The 18,503-nt window shown below is 30.5% G+C and overlaps 4 protein-coding genes across 7 annotated transcripts; 2 read left to right on the forward strand and 2 right to left on the reverse strand.

Moving 5' to 3' along the window:
• Window positions 1-3,571: 3,571 nt before the first annotated feature.
• LOC107405107 (uncharacterized) lies at window positions 3,572-6,054 on the forward strand. Of its 4 annotated transcripts, XM_048467802.2 has the most exons (3): window positions 3,625-3,731; window positions 3,881-3,954; window positions 4,911-6,054. In XM_048467802.2, exons 2-3 carry the CDS (start codon window positions 3,937-3,939, stop codon window positions 5,829-5,831), a joined length of 939 nt encoding a protein of 312 aa, XP_048323759.1. In that variant the 5' UTR covers window positions 3,625-3,731; window positions 3,881-3,936; the 3' UTR covers window positions 5,832-6,054. The 4 variants fall into 4 exon arrangements, with proteins under 4 accessions (XP_048323757.1, XP_048323759.1, XP_048323756.1 ...); XM_048467800.2 differs by lacking the exon at window positions 3,881-3,954 and having other exon boundaries at window positions 3,572-3,731; XM_048467799.2 differs by lacking the exons at window positions 3,625-3,731; window positions 3,881-3,954 and adding an exon at window positions 3,961-4,544.
• Window positions 6,055-6,407: 353 nt separating this feature from the next.
• LOC107405104 (putative RING-H2 finger protein ATL53) lies at window positions 6,408-7,442 on the forward strand. Its single transcript, XM_016012115.3, has one exon. The coding sequence runs from the start codon at window positions 6,563-6,565 to the stop codon at window positions 7,172-7,174; it is 612 nt and encodes a 203-aa protein (XP_015867601.3). The 5' UTR covers window positions 6,408-6,562; the 3' UTR covers window positions 7,175-7,442.
• Window positions 7,443-8,595: 1,153 nt separating this feature from the next.
• Window positions 8,596-11,046, reverse strand: LOC107405105 (large ribosomal subunit protein uL23). The gene is made up of 4 exons (XM_016012116.4): window positions 10,941-11,046; window positions 10,778-10,831; window positions 8,959-9,322; window positions 8,596-8,860 (listed from the first exon to the last, which is right to left on the reverse strand). Exons 2-4 carry the CDS (start codon window positions 10,788-10,790, stop codon window positions 8,776-8,778), a joined length of 462 nt encoding a protein of 153 aa, XP_015867602.1. The 5' UTR covers window positions 10,791-10,831; window positions 10,941-11,046; the 3' UTR covers window positions 8,596-8,775.
• Window positions 11,047-11,855: 809 nt separating this feature from the next.
• Window positions 11,856-15,181, reverse strand: LOC107405106 (monofunctional riboflavin biosynthesis protein RIBA 3, chloroplastic). The gene is made up of 7 exons (XM_016012118.3): window positions 14,996-15,181; window positions 14,566-14,893; window positions 14,058-14,279; window positions 13,625-13,950; window positions 13,031-13,160; window positions 12,633-12,929; window positions 11,856-12,318 (listed from the first exon to the last, which is right to left on the reverse strand). The coding sequence occupies exons 1-7, from the start codon at window positions 15,049-15,051 to the stop codon at window positions 12,061-12,063; spliced, it is 1,617 nt and encodes a 538-aa protein (XP_015867604.1). The 5' UTR covers window positions 15,052-15,181; the 3' UTR covers window positions 11,856-12,060.
• Between the last annotated feature and the right edge of the window lie 3,322 nt (window positions 15,182-18,503).

Consider the following 18,503-nt stretch of genomic DNA (forward strand, 5'->3'; position numbering starts at 1 on the left):
AACTATTATTGCATTTTCTTAACATCTAGTTGGTTGGAAAAATTTCATTTTTTTCCTAAATTTAAAATGTAATAATTTAAGTTCTCAATTTTCAATTTATTGCATTTTAATTGTTTTAATCTGACTTTGGGGGTTAATAATTAAAGAATGCTAATATTAATTATTTGGACAAAACAAGATTTTGTGGAAAAATTTAAATACTTAATGATACATTATTATTTTATCTTGAAAATTTTAAAGCTAGAAAATCTAAATAGCAAGAAATGGAACTCAAATTGTATTTGAATATTAATCTCATGGAAGCCACATGAGATGGAGTCAGTGAGTCACTAATCATCATTAACCAAAATATCCAATTAGATTAAAACAATACCTACAAACTAAAAATTTAAAAATCTAAATCGCAGCATTTTAAATTTGAAAATTAAAAATGTAATTTTTTTAAAAAAAATTATAAAATACAAAAATGCAATAAACTCAGAAAAACTAAAATGCATTTAACCCAATTTGTTTTAAATTCTTGTGTTATATATGCGAGTGCAACTTCAATGTCACATGGAAGAATTTCCTCATGTCGTTCTTATGACTCAACCAACTTGAGAGAGCTATTTTGACGTCATAAAGATCTCTCTCATGATAATTTACTGGTCCCACTGAGACTACTCCTATCATTATTTTCGTGTGAGTAGTTCTATAAGTGTTATATTCTAAAACTAAATTAATAAGAATAATTCACCATTTGGTTCACTCTGTCCTTCAAATCTTTAACCTATTAAAAAAAAAAAAAAAAAAAGTCTAAATTTTTGTCACTGATTTGGATCCCTAGCACTTTAGATTGTTTTTGAAAGAACTTGTGCATTGTCAATTGAAAAATAGAAGATAAAAAGGAGCAAGTCTAATTCACAAAATACGTCAAAAAAGTCTATATATGTGGCAAATAGTATTTTGAAAATATAAGAGTTACTTTATGGAAATTCGATATTTCTCTATACATAGGTAATACAATCACGGATCAAATTTTAGAGATCTTTTGTTTTATTCAGGAAATTAAGAGTTCGTTTTTGAAAATATTTTTGTTATGTAGTGTTTTTTCCTATTGAAAAACATTTTACTTAAAAATTCCATCAGCTAGTTAAGTTCACTGTTTTTTCCCCCCACAATTGACTAGTTTTTTTTTTTTTTTTTTTTTTTTTTTTTGGGGTTCCTCGCTAAACATCTTATTGAATTTGTCATAGGATTTTGGAAACATATCTTAGAAATAAGAGTTTATTTATAGATATTCAATATTTCTACATGTTTAGGCAATACAATTACCCATCAAATTTTAGGCCTTTCGTGTTAAATTTTTATGCAGGAAATTTAAGAGTTCGAATTTGAAAAGTATTCATTATATAGTTTGACTTCTCTAGTTTATTGAAAAATCCCATCAGTTAGTTAATTTTACTTTTTTTTTTTTTTTTTTTTTTGGGCAACCAAATAGCTAGATGTCAGTTTCACAATAATCGTACTAACAGCACATCAAATCATAAGGTGCTTTGAAGGTTTCGATGAAATATTCTGTACATTTTTTTTTTGGTCACCGGTAACGATAAACATGTACAATTTATATTGAACAGATTATTATTATTATTACCTCCAATTTGAAACATGCCATTGTATGTAAAACAGGCCGTCTCAACAGTTTTTGAGGCCCTAGGCAAAAAAAAACAATATTTGGGGCTTAATTGAATATTACTTTTAATAAAATCGATTTTTTGATATAAAATCTATCATTTTTTTATTTTTTTTAATGCAAAATTACTAATTAGATTTTATATTTAAAATTTGATAATAAATCTTTTTTAATGGATAAAATTGCTTAATTATTTAATAGTTGAACATAAATAAAATTTTATTATTTTTAATTTTGAAAAATTTCTTTCCACGTAAACTACACTAACATAAAATAATAAATCCACGCATTGGGAAAAAAATTTAATTTTTTTATGAAGTTTAATATCTTAGGTGCTATATTTTTTAATAAATTTATTTTTTCTTTTAGACTTTAGTTCTCAAAATAAGTTTAATCAATTATTCGAACTAAGATATAAATAAAAAAATGAAAGTGAAAATTAAAGAAACACAAAGTCTAATATTTTATGAATAGGAAGAACAATTAGTAACTAATTAAAATTATAAATTTATAGAAAATAAAAAAAATAAAAATATTATAAGAATGAACAATATAAATTCATTAAAATTAATAATAACTTACAAGTTACTTTTTCTTTTAGAGTCATCTGGATCAAACTTGCAAATTATATAGGTTGAATATCAAAATTCAAATATAAAAAATGAGTGAATGAGAAATGATAAAAATAAATAAATCAGGTAAGTTAGGTAAGAAAAAAGCATAAACAAATTAGAAAAAGTTTATAAATAAAAGAAGTATTTAACATGTTTTTCTTTCTTTTTTATTATTAAAATCTAATCAATTATAGAATATAAAATATTTAATTGAACTTAATTGGAGTTATTTTTCAAAAATAAAAATAATTAAAAATAATTATCGCAATAAATAATCAAATAAAATTCATCTAAAAAAATAAATAATCAATTAAAGATAATTTAAAACTCTTTTTTTAAGTTAAAATTCTTATATTTCAAAATAAACTATAATTATATTTTATTTGATAAACACATGTACATATCTATATAACTCTATTTAATAAACACATGTATATATCATATATATAGAATTTTATTTAATAAACACATGTATATATTATATACCCCTAATAAAATGGGATCCTAGGTATAAGCCTTAGTTGCCTATGCCTTAAGTCGGTAAAATCAAAATTCTATATAAGATAGTATTTTCATGGAATTTAAATGTTGTTATAAAATCATCAAATAAACTAGAGAATTTCAATATTATCCTAAATATTACCATTGATAGAAAAACCAGGAAAAAAAAAGATCAAATATAAAAACAATAATAATGATAAATAGTAATAATATAGTAAAATACTTTTTCTATTTGTTGATAGATTAGCAATTTTTTTTTTTTTTTTTTTAAAGCTTGAATAGATTAGCACATTATGATTGATCGTGGTCCATCACCGCATATAATAAATACTATACTCTTCTTCCATTGACTCCACGAGCCGACGGAGAGAAATTCTAATTAAAAGAGGGGTATATATGGAAAGTTATCTTAAATAATAAACAAAACCGCGTAAACCACATCAGCTGGCTTAAAACCCTCGGTAAACAATATTTTTTTGGCTGGAAAATTATAGCCGTTTTAAATTTTTTCTTATAGAAAATTTATATATATAAGGAAAATCCAATCGAATATAGATATTGACCAAACAGGGAGTGAAAAAGAGAAAAAATAAAAATAAAAATAAAAATAAAAACTTCATTTTGGTAAGAGACAAAGGTCCTGAAATAGTGGGAGGGGTTCTTTTTTTTTTGAGAGAGTAAATAGTTTGTAAAAATGGAAGGTTTTTAGCATTCCTTAATTTTCTACGATGTGGACTGCTTACTCTGGAACTTTGTGGGAAAGCCATCTCTCTCTTTCTTTTTTTCTTTTTTTATACGGCCACATTGTTCTATAAATGAGACATATTTCACTTTGTTTTAACTCCTAATTCTCTGATTTCTCTCTCCTTCAAAATTTTTCCTTCTTTCTCACCACAAGCATTGATACTATGGAGGAGTTGGGCTCTGCATGGAGTTATCAAGAGGTGAGCACCACTCCTCATTTTCTTACTTCTCACTCGCATTTTCTCTTCATTTTTTCATCTGGGTCTTTTTTGTTTTGGTGTTTCAAAGACTTTTTCAATTCTACTTTTTTCTCCCATGTTTAATCGGGTTCAGTTCAATTTTCTTTCAGGGTTTACTTCAGTTTTCATCTTCTGCTGTTTTCCTTGAAGTTGAATCTTATTGTTAATGCTACATACCCACCATGTCAGGCTTAATTCGTTTCTTTTAATTCTTTAATCATTTTCACTTTTCAAAATCTTCAAAACAAAGAAGAAAAACAACAAATTTTCCCAGCAAAACATAGAATTTTCTGTTCGAGTTCCGTAGTACATTTTTGCTTTTGCTTTTCTCTTTCATCCATGTCAAAGACCGCATTTAAAAAAGTTTGAGCTGTTCACTAAGTTAGAGTCAAAAGGAAGAATGTCAATTTTTTAGAAAGGAAGTGCAAAAATGTCTCTATGTCAATTTTTTAGAAAGGAAGTGCAAAAATGTCTCTCTTTCCTTTTTTCTCTTGGCAATTTTCGTTGCCATTTTTTAGAAAGGAAGTGCAAAAATGTCTCTTTCCTTTTTTCTCTTGGCAATTTTTGTTGCCATTTTCGATACCCAGTTACAGTGAATATTTGCATAGAGGTTTAGATTTAAGAACAATGAGAGTTTTATGTAGTACTGCTTTGAACAGAACATATATCTCAGCTCAAACTTTTAACTTTGGGTAACATGTAATCGATTGAAGATTAAGATATTTCATGTCTTTAAACTTAATTAGGGGCCCGTTGAACAATTTTGATGTAGAGGTAGGTTTAATGGCGACTCTCTCTCTCTCTCTCTCTTCTCTTCTCTTTCTTTTTCATTTTTTCCCCATTTCCTTTTCCTATTATTCAAAAGAAAAGTTATGGCTTTGACCAAAAGGACTTAATTTCTCGATGGTCCTATTTTGCTGTTCTACTGTTCCTCCTAACTTTGAAATGGTTGTTTCAGTAATTGGGTTTATTTTGGTACCACTGTTTCTGCCAATTGGGATCTCTGATTTTTCCAAATGTTTGGTGTCCATGTTTTTCACACTGTATGAAAATTGAAAACCCTGTTTTAGTCTTTATCTTTTATGATTTTTGGTTCTTGGTATTATTTTTATATTAAACAACCTGTTTTTATTTTGACAGAACATTGATGAATTGAAGCAGAAACTTCTATACACCACCATTGAGCTGGAATCTGTAAAATTGCAAGCAAAAGAGCAAATCAGAAAGAGTGAAGAAAATGTCAAGAATTTACTTGATCTTCTAAATGTTGCATACAAAGAAAGAGATGAAGCAAGAGATCAGCTTCAAAAGCTTTTCAATAGGATTTTGCCTTCTAGTCCTGCTGAATTACCTGCGGTTGTTCCTCATCCTAAGCCTGAAAGCCCACTCCTTATGCCTGCCAAAGCAGCAAACTCAAGTATTACAGAATCAAACAGTCTGTCAGAGACATACAATCAACAATCACATGGTTCTTCACCTGTTGACTCTTTCTTTGATGCAGTTTCTTCCCCAGATTTCTCAACCATTAACATGGCAGATTCAAGCACCATGGCTTTTGTGAAGCAACAATTTGTTCAAGACTATAATGCTTCTCTGCCCACTGGTTTGGTATCTTCAACCATGGCGAAAACCGATCCTAGTTCTGCTGTTATTGACAATCTTGTTAAAGGAAAAATTCTTCCCCAGAAAGGAAAATTGTTGCAAGCAGTAATGGAGTCTGGTCCACTCCTTCAAACACTTCTTGTTGCAGGTCCTCTTCCTATGTGGAGAAATCCTCCTCCTGTTCAACCTTTCAAAATCCCACCAGTTTCTATCAAAGGCTGTGAAACTGGTGGTTTTAATCAGAAACCAGTGGAAAATCCTTGCTATATTGCCCAAAACTCTCTTAATTCGTTTTCATATCCTGAAATGTCTCGTGGTCATTCACAAACTTGCTCAGCTTCCTTGTTGAGCTTTAATGGTAGGCCTTCAAGTTCATGCTTGAACAATTCAAGGCTGCTGACTTCAAGTTCAAGTTTTGGCAACCAAATCCCAATTGGCAAACGACAAAGGCTGCAATAAAAATTAATACAAGTTTAGCCTTTTTTTTTTTTTTTGTGTAAAAAATCAAATTCCTGCGATTGATGGTGTAAATTGGATACTTCTGCTTCCGGCTTTGAACTTTTCTGGATGACAATAGCTAATTTTAGGTTTATTCTATGCATACTTGTGTATCAAATTGTTGCATTTGCTATTTCTTTTGTGAAAGGAACATTTACCCTCAAAAAACCAGATTTATCTTTTACGTTTTGTATTTATGCTTGAAATTAAAGTGAAAATAGATCATAAGTAAATAATGGTACATCTCAAACAAGTATTAAGTTCCTGTAAGCTTTGTGAAAAATACTTCTATGCTAAATAGAGATAAAAGTGCTATCTCTAGACCTTTGTTGTTATGCTTATGGATTTTGTCTCTCAATTTTTCATTTTGATCTCATATAGTAATTTTATATTTTTTTAGAGAACTAGTCTTTTTGGCCGAAGCCAAGCTGAAATTTTCTAACATCGAATGCTTGAAAAGAACAAAAAATATAGACTTTTTTTTTTTAGAAGATTCTGTAAATTTTGATAGTAAATTGACTATAATTGGCGGTTTATGCAATGAATTATTCTTATTATCATCACCAACATTGCTCGTCTCCATCCTCTTAATTCCTTGCTTTCATCGTTTTCAAACTCTTTATACCAAGTCAAAATCCCAAAAGCAATCTGGAAATGTAATTCACACGAAATTGAATCCCACAAGCACATACATGCCTATGAATCCAGTGACCTCACAGGAGCTTAAACCTTCGCATTGGAATCCATGGGTGATCACTTCGGTTGCTACGATCTGCATTGTCATCATGTTATTTGCTTACTTGAGGATTATAAAGACTTTTTGCAACAATATCTCAAGAAACCAAGATGGAAGGAGGCTTTTGAATGTGTCGAACCCCGATGATCCATCCCTACAATTTCATAGCCATGGACTCGATTTTTCCTTCGTTCATTCCCTTCCAATCACCCAGTTCAAGAAAGATAATCAAGGAAAGTCAGAAATGGCTCAAAGCAATATGGATTGCGCTGTGTGTTTGGGAGAGTTTGAAGAAGGAGAGTGGCTGAGACATCTAACAAATTGCAAGCATGTTTTTCACATTTCTTGCATTGACACTTGGTGTCTGACCAATTCCAATTGTCCAATTTGCAGATCAGAGGTTTATGGTCTTGGTTTGGACCATGAATATTCTGCTTCTATGTACACATTGTTAGAGACTTTGACGAGGGAAGATTTCTTTCGAGAAAGGGCAGAACATTACCAGTTTCTTCGATCAACTATTTTACAGAACTCTGTATCTTCTATTGATCCAAGACATGCTAATTGACTTGGTTTCTTTTTGTTGTTTCGTGGGAAAGGAAAAGTCAAGAGAAAGTTCTAATCTGCCATGTCCTATATAAATCATACCGAGGTATTTTTCTAAACCGCTAAGATGTTTTCTGCGATTGAAAGCTTGAGCCCCAAGAAACACGAATAGGGTTAGGAGCTATATGATGACTGAGTCAAGAACAAAATGTTGGGGACCCTCATTTCCATGAACTTCAAGCTAGCAAGCTAATTTCAATTGAGTGATAATTATTAACTGAATTCAAGTATTCAACACAGCCGCAAGATCTCTGACTTTTATATTTCATCCAATGGAAATGATTTGCGAAGAGAACTTTTCCCTTTGGGGGGTTATTTACAGGTTTTTATTGAAAAAAAAATAAAAATAAAAAATAAGTAAATGCGATTATCATTCTTATAGTGGTCTTCATAGAAAATGTTATCATTAATATTTTATAATTATTATTTTTTTAAATAGAAGTTAGAAGTTATCTTATCCTTGGTTATATTCATTTGTTAATCAGGATATTTTGGTAGACTATTTGGCCATTTGGTGCTCACGGCACTGCTGAATCAGATTGCGTGCCAAAGTCAGTGAAACTTTTTTTTTCACAGTGGCCATTCAATCTCCGGAATTCTTCTTACCCAATAACGATCTAACATTTTACATCAAACTGAAAAATTCAATTTCATCAAACCCACTCATTTGTGTTATTAGTCATAGTTTTCAATCATGGCATCTTCCCCCAACTTTTTTGGATTTTAACGGCTTTGTCTACTACAACTTTGGGCGTTTCTCCTGCGGATTTTGCGGGTCAAGAAAAGGTTGGGGCTCTTTTATGGCTGTATCTGTAATTTGATCAATCTTTATCAATCTTTGTAGAGAAGAAAGACTTGGACTATTTGTCTACAATCGTTCTAAGAAACAACTTCTAGAAAGTGCAAAAATAAAAAACCAACACCACTTGGAAAAAGAAACTACTTTCGTAGAAAAAAAATTGGGGGGAAATACAACTTGCTTGATAAACACATTTCACTAGTTTCGTTATTTCACAAACTAGGAGCGGAACACACGACATCAAAAATAAAGCAGGTGTATTCTTGATGATAATTATAAAATATCTTTGACAAACTGACAAAATTTGACCAATTTAAAGACCATAAGCTACAAAATGTCACAACAATGACGAAGCTTATAGCCTGCTAACAAACAGTCTAAGGTACTCAAGCTTTGCTTTATGAAGATTGCCCATAATTCACATACATTATGCTATATCATATTATATATCAATTTTGATCAGGTAGTCATAATGATGTTCAAAAATTTTGGTTGGCAATCAACGACCAACAAAATGGCATTCACGTAAGTATCAGTGAATGTTTTTGTCCAAATGATCAAAACACTGAAATAACTGAAACAAGTAAATAAAGTTTTCTGTGCCTGCATGTTTCAATCTTCTTGTAACCAGAGAATTGAGAACAATAATCAGTAGCGAACCAAATATTACATCTTCAAAAATCAGTATGACCGAGCTCAAAGTTCACTTACTACAAATAGAAATTAGAAAAAAGAATCTCGAATGAGAGAGCCTTAAAACTACCTTAGATAATTCCAATTTTGTTTGCCACATCCAATGCATCATAGTCGGGTGTCAATCTAACATATGCCTTCTTAGTACCATCAGGCCTGGATCACAATGATTAAATAACAACGTTGAGAATTTCAGTATAAAAACACATAAACAAGTACATGTCACATGCTTGTCAAAAAAATCAAAGGCTCACCTGATCAAGGTGTTCACTTTCTTGGCCTGAATATCATACATCTTCTTGACAGCATTCTTGATCTTCTTTTTGTCAGCACGAATGTCAACAATAAAAACCAAAGTGTTATTGTCTTCGATTTTCTTCATTGCTGACTCAGTAGTAAGGGGATATTTGAGAATCTGATAGTGGTCAAGCTTGTTCCTTGGTGTAACACTGATACGTGGATATTTGGGATTCCTATCTTTTTTCAATGTCCTTGGCCTATGAAATGTAACTGATGTCCGGATTTTCTTGGCTTTCTTCTTAAATAATGGACCTGACTTTACAGCTTTTGCAGTCTTTAGGGCTTGTGCCTTAGGATCTGCTTTTTTCGAACCATCAGCTGCATATGACAGCAGCGATCAGAGAGGGAAACATAATGGAACCACAAGCTATATCCATGCATAATATGTGTATTTTGTGAACGTGTATGGATATATGTACAGAGGTTTCGGTACGGCACCTATTCAACAGTTTAAAGACCTAAATGGACAAGAACATAGGGGTGACAGAGCATAACTATCATCAATAGCAACTGATTACAATAACCAGTCAATCCAGCAGTTGTTCTTCATTATTTCGTTGAGGTATAAACCATTGAAACAAATCCCATTTCACGAAAACTGCAGAATGTGTATGTGTGTTACATATTGATGGAATTACGGAAAAGAAAGATGAACTTCAAAAAACTGTTTTAAGCTACAGTTCTGCTAACAAACTGGCACAAAACTAGGATATTGACACATCAATACACAAATACTCCCACTCCCAGTGGTACACATATACGTATGTGAATTTCCTTCATTGTCCAAAGTAAAGGATGGAGATAAGAGGACTTCAAAGTTTTATAGAAAAATGCACCATCAACTGGCTTATCACCTTATCTAAGCCAATCTGGTAGTAAATCCATAGAATAGCTGTAACTGCCCTACATAATGAAAAGAACTCCTCTTGCACACAAAGAATACGACAACCCACTTTTGTAACCCATGTAAGCATGATTCTCCAACCATCAACTTATTGGTAACAATGAGAATGGCCACTGTTATCACCGATAAATACAGCCTAATTATTCATTTTTCAAGGACTAAATCATAAAAAATGCACCATACACATATGAATGCGAGGTCAATATGTAGGAAATGGAGGAATATTAGAGGATATACGACATAGCTTAGCTTTGTTGGCTATATATAATCATCTGGGAGATAAATCTTCAATACTTTAATATATTATTTGAATGTTCACCTATCAACTGACTTCCACTTAACATTGCCAAAAAATTAAGCACGGTCCCAAATCGTTCCCATTAATTTTTCTGTCAGAAACTTAAGTTTCAACTTTTAACTAATTTGGTTTCCAGAAAACTACTAGCAAAGTATAATGGACACAGTTTAAACGCTAACAGTATCAGCATTACCGGTGGAAGAAGGAAAGAAAGGGAAAAGATCTACCATATCAATGCCGCTAGCAAAAGCATATTATAGAACAACCTATATACTACAACAAAAAATTGTGTGAATTTGAACAAATTAACTGTGATTTGTTTCGTTGCTAAGATAATTTTGCAAACAAAACTAATTTCTAAATAATGTGCTTAGTTGGAGTTACTATTCATCCACATTAGTCTGAGAAAGCTTAAGAACACAAATAGCACTCCAAGTTCATTGCCATGTTTCCCACGGTTTTCTCATCAACCAAACAACAGTTAAAACTAAAAGGCAGATAAAAACAAAAAATAAAAAATAAATAAAAAGAAGAGAACAGTGAACAACGCAGAGCGACGACTGAGTTGTACCTTTAGGAGCCATTGCGAGAAGAAGAAACTCTGCCTAGTACTCGCTGTGAAACCCTAACAGAAACCGAACAGAAATGTAAAAATCGTAAATGCTTTGCAGTTTCTAAGTAAAGAAATAGAGGGAAAATGAAAGAAGAAGAAGAAGATAAGAAAGAGAGAAAACCTGTGGTGAGAAGCGTATGGAGGGCTCTAGGGTTTGGTATGGCCATAGAGGAAGCCAGGACTATATACTGAAATTTGCTAAAATTACCAGAATGTCCGCCTCTCCCTACAATTTTTTTTTTTTTTTTTTTTTTACGGGCTTGAGCTTTTTCTAGCCCATGTTGTCCTCTGTTGTGCCACGCCAGGCCCTGATAGTGGCCTACTTAACTTCTTCTAAATTTAAGTTGTTCTTTTTACACCACCAAAATTTCTCATTACACATCCAAATTTTTGTTCGATTATCATATCATCATTAGCCGAACAATTTTGAATTCTTAAGCTTCATATTACCAACAACGTTTTATAGTCGGTCATAAACTACAAAGCTGATCTAGCATGTTTAAATAGAAGTTCCGCACTATAAAAACTTACAAAAACATAAAAACATTAAAATTTCAAAATTATTGTTTCGGGAAAATATTTTTATATCTGTATCAACACGATTTTTATAGTACGGAAGCATAGAAACACCATTTCAGTTTACATATTTCTACACTTGAACTATCCATTTATGCTTTGTTCGGTAGATTATAGGATTAACAACCTTAATTTCTAATGTCTAATTAAGAAAATAACATAACCAAAAAATGATTTTTTTTTTAATTTTTATTTATTATTATTATTATTTTGTTCTAATGAATTACTTTATTACGCTTGCTCATCTTATACATATTATAAGGAAACTACGGAAGAGAGCTTGAAAATCATTAGAGTTGTTCAGCAAAATCATATCCTACTAAAGGTTTCTTTTAAAAGCATGACATTTAGACCAATTGATGCACCGGAAATTACGATAATATGTACACAAATATTGGTCCAAAATATTAAATTCAGTACTTTCATAATTCTTTATATAAATAAAAAATTCTAATAAAAATTACTCTAAAAGATTTCAAATATATATTACATTGCTGTGAATAGTTTTCTTTGAATCGAATTGTTTGCTGTTAGTATACAAACATTAAAAAATAATCATTAATGGTAAATAACCACCAAAAAAAAGAAAAAAAAAGAGGAAAAGTTGAAGTATTCATTGGTAGAGAAGGAATTGCATTCATAGTCCAGAATGAGTTTGTATCGTTTCAGCTTTTCATATCTGGTAGGTCTAAATTATTCACATTTGGGCTCATAAATCCAGCTAATGGTCCTTGAATATCAGAACCATAAACATGACCCATCTTGGTCCTTTTTGCTTCTAAGTACCTCTTATTTTCCTCTGTTATCGGTGTTAGCACAGGCACCCTCCCAACAACAGCCAACCCATATCCTTTTAGGCCAGTGAACTTGGCAGGGTTATTTGTCATTAGCCTCATAGTTTGAACTCCTATGTCTCTCAGAATCTGCTGGCCATAAAATTTAACAAAGTTCATAGCAGAGAAAGACAAGTAGCTACACTACTATTTAGGAGTGCGTTTTCATCCTGTTTCACTTGAACCTCAGAGTAGTTTTTCACTGAACTTCTTAAAAATAGAACTTTTTTAATTCTTTAATTTTGGAAAAATGGTTTCTAATTAGGACTCTTATATTTTTTAGAATCAGATAACAAATTTTGAGTACTTGACCATCCTAGTTTCCTACTTATTCTTCTCTGTTTGGTTATTTTTGCTTACCGGAAATGTATAATTTTCTGAAGTTAGTGATTTATCAAACTGACCTGGGCGCCAATACCATATTCGCGGGCATCGATAGCTAATCCAAGTTCTATATTGGCCTGAACCGTGTCATGACCTTGATCCTGCAAATTATAGGCTCTAAGTTTATGACCAAGTCCGATCCCTCGTCCTTCATGACCACGGAGGTAAACTAGAATCCCTCTACCAGCTTGCTCAATTAACTGCATTGCTAAATCTAACTGGTTTCCACAGTCACATCGAGCGGACCCAAATATGTCCCCAGTTAAACATTCTGAATGAACTCTTACTAGGACATCTTGCCCGTTTCCTATGTTTCCCTGTTGAAGTGAAACAGCAGTGGCTTAGCAAGTTTGGACAGTTCCAGTTTACTGAAAAATAAATAAACATAATAAACCTCTTCGTAAACAAACACAAATACCTTCACAATAGCAATATGTTCAGTTCCATCCAGCTTTGAGCGATAGCAATAAGTCTGAAACAGACCCCATTTTGTAGGTAGACGAGAAATAGCAGTTCTTTCAACAAGTTTTTCCCTTTTTCTCCGGTACCTATGATCAGAATGCATAGTATGAATCATTTAATTGAATTCAAAACATTGGAAACACATTTTTTAATTACATTTAGTATATACCAATCTATGTTGATTTCAATATGACAAACTCCTTCAGGTAGACTTGTAAATCGATAAACCTACTTCAATCAAAAGGAATATCTAAAAGCCATCTTGACTTTCACTTCCTCTAGGCACCAATGAACCTAGGCTTTCCACTTTGACCAATCATTGTTGAGTCCTGCTGTCTTCTTTGGATAGAGATTTACCAACCAGGAGTCCTTGGAATCGAAATATCATGATGATGTCGAAAGAATAGAATTCAGTTTCAAGTTACATGCATAATAACTACAATCTCATTGCTAGCTCATACTTTTACTCAAATTCAAGGATCAAAACGCTAACAAGCCTATTTGCAAGATACATCAGGAGACATCCTTAAACAGTATACCAGTATCTCACCTAATCAAATCAGTCAGGGAGACTATTGGAATGCTGAACTCTAAGGCCAACTTTCTTAAGTAGGGCAAAGTGGCCATAGAGCCATCTTCTACATCAAAAACAGCTGAAAGAACAGAGACTGGTCGCAAGCCTGCTAGAACAACCAGATCAACAGAAGCCTCAGTATGACCAGCCCTCCTTAGAACCCCACCATTTCGATACTTGAGGGGAAAGACATGGCCTGGCCTTCGAAAGTCTTCTGGTTTAGACTCTGGAGATGAAAGAGCAAGAACTGTCTTTGCCCTGTCTGATGCAGATACCCCAGTAGATGTGCCAGCTTTTGCATCCTAAACAAGCAGAAAATATCAGGTTTGAAATGCACCTTTGGCCTATCCAGGTGCTTCAAATCGTATTCATGAGACTGTAAATATAACCATAAATTGCAAAACATTACCACTGTGATTGTGAAAGTGGGCGCAGAAGAATCTACATATTCAGTATTTTTGGACATCAGAGGAAGCTTCAATCTATCAAGATCCTCCTCCTTCATTCCCACTGAGACAATCCCTGACCCATGCTTTATCATGAATGCTATATCCCTTGGACTTGTAAGTGATGCTGCCATGATAATGTTTCCTTCAATATCCGCATTTTCATCATCTACAACAATCACAAACTGAAAGGAAAGGTAAAAGCAAACATATAAGTTAAGTTTTAACATGGGAATTTTATCAAACTGATTCAAAGCAACCCATTTCTTTACGGAAAAACCTCAACTGGCACAGACCCATGATGAAATTCAACTTGAAAATCAGTTATTAATTGTATTTTTCCAAATTTTAAAATTATGACAAACTATAAACTTGTACCAATGGATTGTTAAGAACAAGAATAGTAATTCTTACAGCTTAAGCACTAATGAACTCAATAGGAAACGCGTAAATTGAGTGAAGATTACCAACCTTTCCTTCTCGTAATGCATTAAGCGCCTGGTCAATCGATGAGTAGCCCTCAGAAGGGCGATCAGGATCACCTTCTGCATCACTGACAAAGAAATCAATGGTTTCTGGGGTAATTTTAGCATCAACGGTCCCAAACGGAGCTATAGAGGACTCGTCCAAGGCACCCAACAGAGACCCATTTTCATTTTCCTCCAAAGTATGATCGTCAAACAGGTTTTCAGCACCAGTTCCAGAAACCCCAACAGCCCAACAAGTGCAATTCAACCACCTATGCCTATAATAAGGTCCGAATCCTATGCTCAGAGGAGCCGCAAAAGAGCTATGCAATCTGTGACAGAGTCACCAGCGCATATAGGCATATAAGCTCAAACCAAATTACAAACAAAACAAGTTCGAGAGAAAGACAGAGAGAGAGAGAGAGAGAGAATACCTTGAGCTGGCAAGGATTTTGGGAAAGATGCGGTGAGAAAATAGTGCGGAATCCATGGAAACAAGCCTTGAGACATAAGCTGATGATGATTATGTATCATAATTTGCATGTTACGTGCTGCATAAAGGAAAAAAAGCCCACCTCTGGTTTTGGATGTGTCTCCCCTGCAACGTTGCCGTTATCCAAAAAAAAAAAAATATATATATATATATATATTATTTGGGTACTTATTTTTTTAAGTCCTGGTTTAACTTTTTTGGTTTATCAACATGGTTAATTACCCTTTTTGGGGGTTTTTTTTTTTAATTTTTTTAAGAAATTTGTCCACCTTATTTTTCTTATTTATTTCCCATCTATTGAAGAATTTTTTCGAACTTCCTTTTTTTTTTAATGGTCTAATTCAATTTTTCTAATTTTGATCTTGATGAAGTAAAAAAGTGAAATGCAGAAAGGAAAATACAAAAAGTTCTTTTCGGTGGTGACTTAAAAATTAAGTGGTCTATAACCATATTTAGAGGGATGTATTCAATTTAGAGTTTGATGGATTTAAAATGAATTATAGATTTTAAAATATTTGATGGATTATTATGGAATTCTACAGGTTCCATAAAGATTTTATAAAAATCCAATGAAATCTTTGGATTTAAAGCTGGATTTCATATTGACAATTTTCTTTACAATTTTTCTGTTAAAATCCTTTCAAATCCATTAAAATCCATCATTTTTTAAAATATTTTAAAATCAATGACTTTTTGAATACAACTAGATTTTAAAAGAATTCTATAAAATCCTAATTGAATACATCTAGATTTTAATGGACTTTTATAAAATCCATCAAAATCTAAATTGAATATCATTAGACTTGTATGGATTCCTTTAAAATCTAAATCGAATATCTCAAAACTTTAAAAGACTTTTAAAATCCTTCAAATTCTAAATTGAATACATCCCCCTTAATTGCATATTTTAATCCAATGTCTCACTTGGCTCGGTGGGTCTTAAAAAAAGCATTTTTTTTAACCACTTGTATCATTGATTTTTATTTGGTGGGTAAATAAGTAAACCTCCAAATAAAACTTAAACAGTATTTCTTTTTTTCGGTCCGATTTATATCATCTATATAATATATAAATATATATATATATATATATTATTTTTATTTTTTTTATTATTTGTTATTATTTATTATTTTTATTATCTTCCACATATGAATATAATCAAATATATATAAAATTAATTTTTATAATTTTTCATAACTACCAAACAATTGATATTATTATATATAGTAATAATTTTGAAATAAATTTAAAATAATTAAAATATTTTATTTTATTTTATTTACCAAATATATATTTTTATTTTTTTAAAATTATATATTATTATTATTATTATTATATTATATTATATAATATTAAGTGATGCAGGAATTATGTATTACCTTCCTTTTTAGAAAGCATCGTGGTTTTTTTGGCTAAATATATATTATATACTATCTAATAAAGGAATTATAATCAAATTATGGCCTAATATATACCATAATAATGTATAGTAAGATGTACTTTCATATTTAATATTTAATTTTATTTTATTTACTAAATAAGTTAAACATATTTAGCTATAAATATATAAGTGACATCTCCCGATTATTTAAAATTTCAGTATTCAATATTTTGTTAGTTTTTAGTCTCTCATATTATGTTTTAGTTGTTCAATTTTTTTTTTATTCTTTAATTCCAATATATATATATATATATTTTTTTTATGGATCCTAAACATGATCATGTTAATCATAAAGATGTATGTAAGCTATGCTATGGATTTTTGATTGAAATTGAAAATGTTGAATCAAGACATGATGATCAAAAAGAAAAAAAATGCTTTTGACAAAGAATATTTAATTATTGATTCACCTTTATCTATCAACTTTTTCAAAACGATAGAGAAGAAAAAGATAAAAAAAGAAGAAGACACAAGAGATTATTCAGATAAAAGGCATGTAAGAAAGAGAAATACGATCGTTCTAGCAATCAAGTGGTACTGGAATTCCCTGACTTCGGGATAACTTCATTGAATAAGAAGTAACTTAAAGAAATTAAACGTTTGTCCTAGATATTATAGTTTTTTTTTTCTTATTAAGCTTTTTTTATTGGGTTTAAAATAAAAAATAAAAAGAATGTTTTTATTTTAGTTAGTATAAATTACAATATAGTTTTTTTCAGGCAGACAATATTTTTGTTTTTGTAATTGATTAATATAATTATTTCGATATTCAATATTTTGTAGTTTGTTTTTGTTGTTTTGCTTAATTTTCCTCTATTAAATATCCTTAATTTTTAAGAAGAAAGTATTCGGAATAATAACAAATAATTTTTTTATTCGTCTATAGACAATTTTCTAATCCCATCCAGTTGGTAAGATGTGTTATGTGGATATTATGATATCATCTATTATATTTATCTTAATTAAGGGCTGAAATAGGAGAATACCCAATACCATTCGTGATTTGATTATATTATATATGTTTCAACTTTTTGAAATTTTATTTTTATTTTTTTGGAAAGGACTCTCTCAAATTAAAGACCATAGATTTGACTAATTGGATAATCTTAATTAAGTATTCATTTATTTCCTTTGAACATTAACTTTTTTTCCTTTTTAATTATGTTGACTGTTAATTAATTTAATTGATCCAATTAAGTAAAAACTTTATTAACCTTTTTTATATTTAGCATAATTACATACAATCAGCATCATTGAAATTGAATTTTAACTTCTACTTAATTAGTATTAACTTAACATTCAAAATAAGTTCAACTTCATATATATATAATGCAAATTAATTAAATTCAAAAATAAAGTCTAATTTCTAACTAACTAGAATTAATTTAAGGGAAAAATCTTTGTCCTTTAATTATGGAAAATAACATATATTAATTTAAATAGAAACAAATTCTCTAATGACAATTAGTTTTGAACAATGGTATATACAAAATTAGAAATATTAGTTATAATTTTCCTTTCTGATTAAGGTGTCTTAATGCCGTGATCCTAATAGCTTATATCCTGAATAGTAGTTATATTTTCAAATTAGTTTAAGGTTCCAATTAGTTTTTAAAAAAAAAAAAACAAAAAAAATTCCAATTAGCAGTGCATTTTACTTAGCAATAATTCTTCAGAACATATTATAATTTTTCATGATAGTGTTTCTTCATAACATATTAATATTAATATGTTAAATTTGTACACAATAACAGAAAATCTAATAATTAAACTATTTTATAAAAGAAGAAAATCATTTTAATATGTAAATAACAATATATGTACATATTGTTCACCGTTACTTATATGTATATATAACATATTTTTTTTCTTCCTTTTTTAGAATATATAATTTTTTGAAAATATAAAAAATAAAAATATATAAATAAAATAAGAAAACTAACTACTAATAAGGAAAATGTTAACCTATTTAATTAACTCTAAAACTATTGGTATAATTATTTTACTT

Source organism: Ziziphus jujuba, chromosome 10 (assembly GCF_031755915.1).
Source record: "Ziziphus jujuba cultivar Dongzao chromosome 10, ASM3175591v1".
NCBI lineage: Eukaryota > Viridiplantae > Streptophyta > Magnoliopsida > Rosales > Rhamnaceae > Ziziphus > Ziziphus jujuba.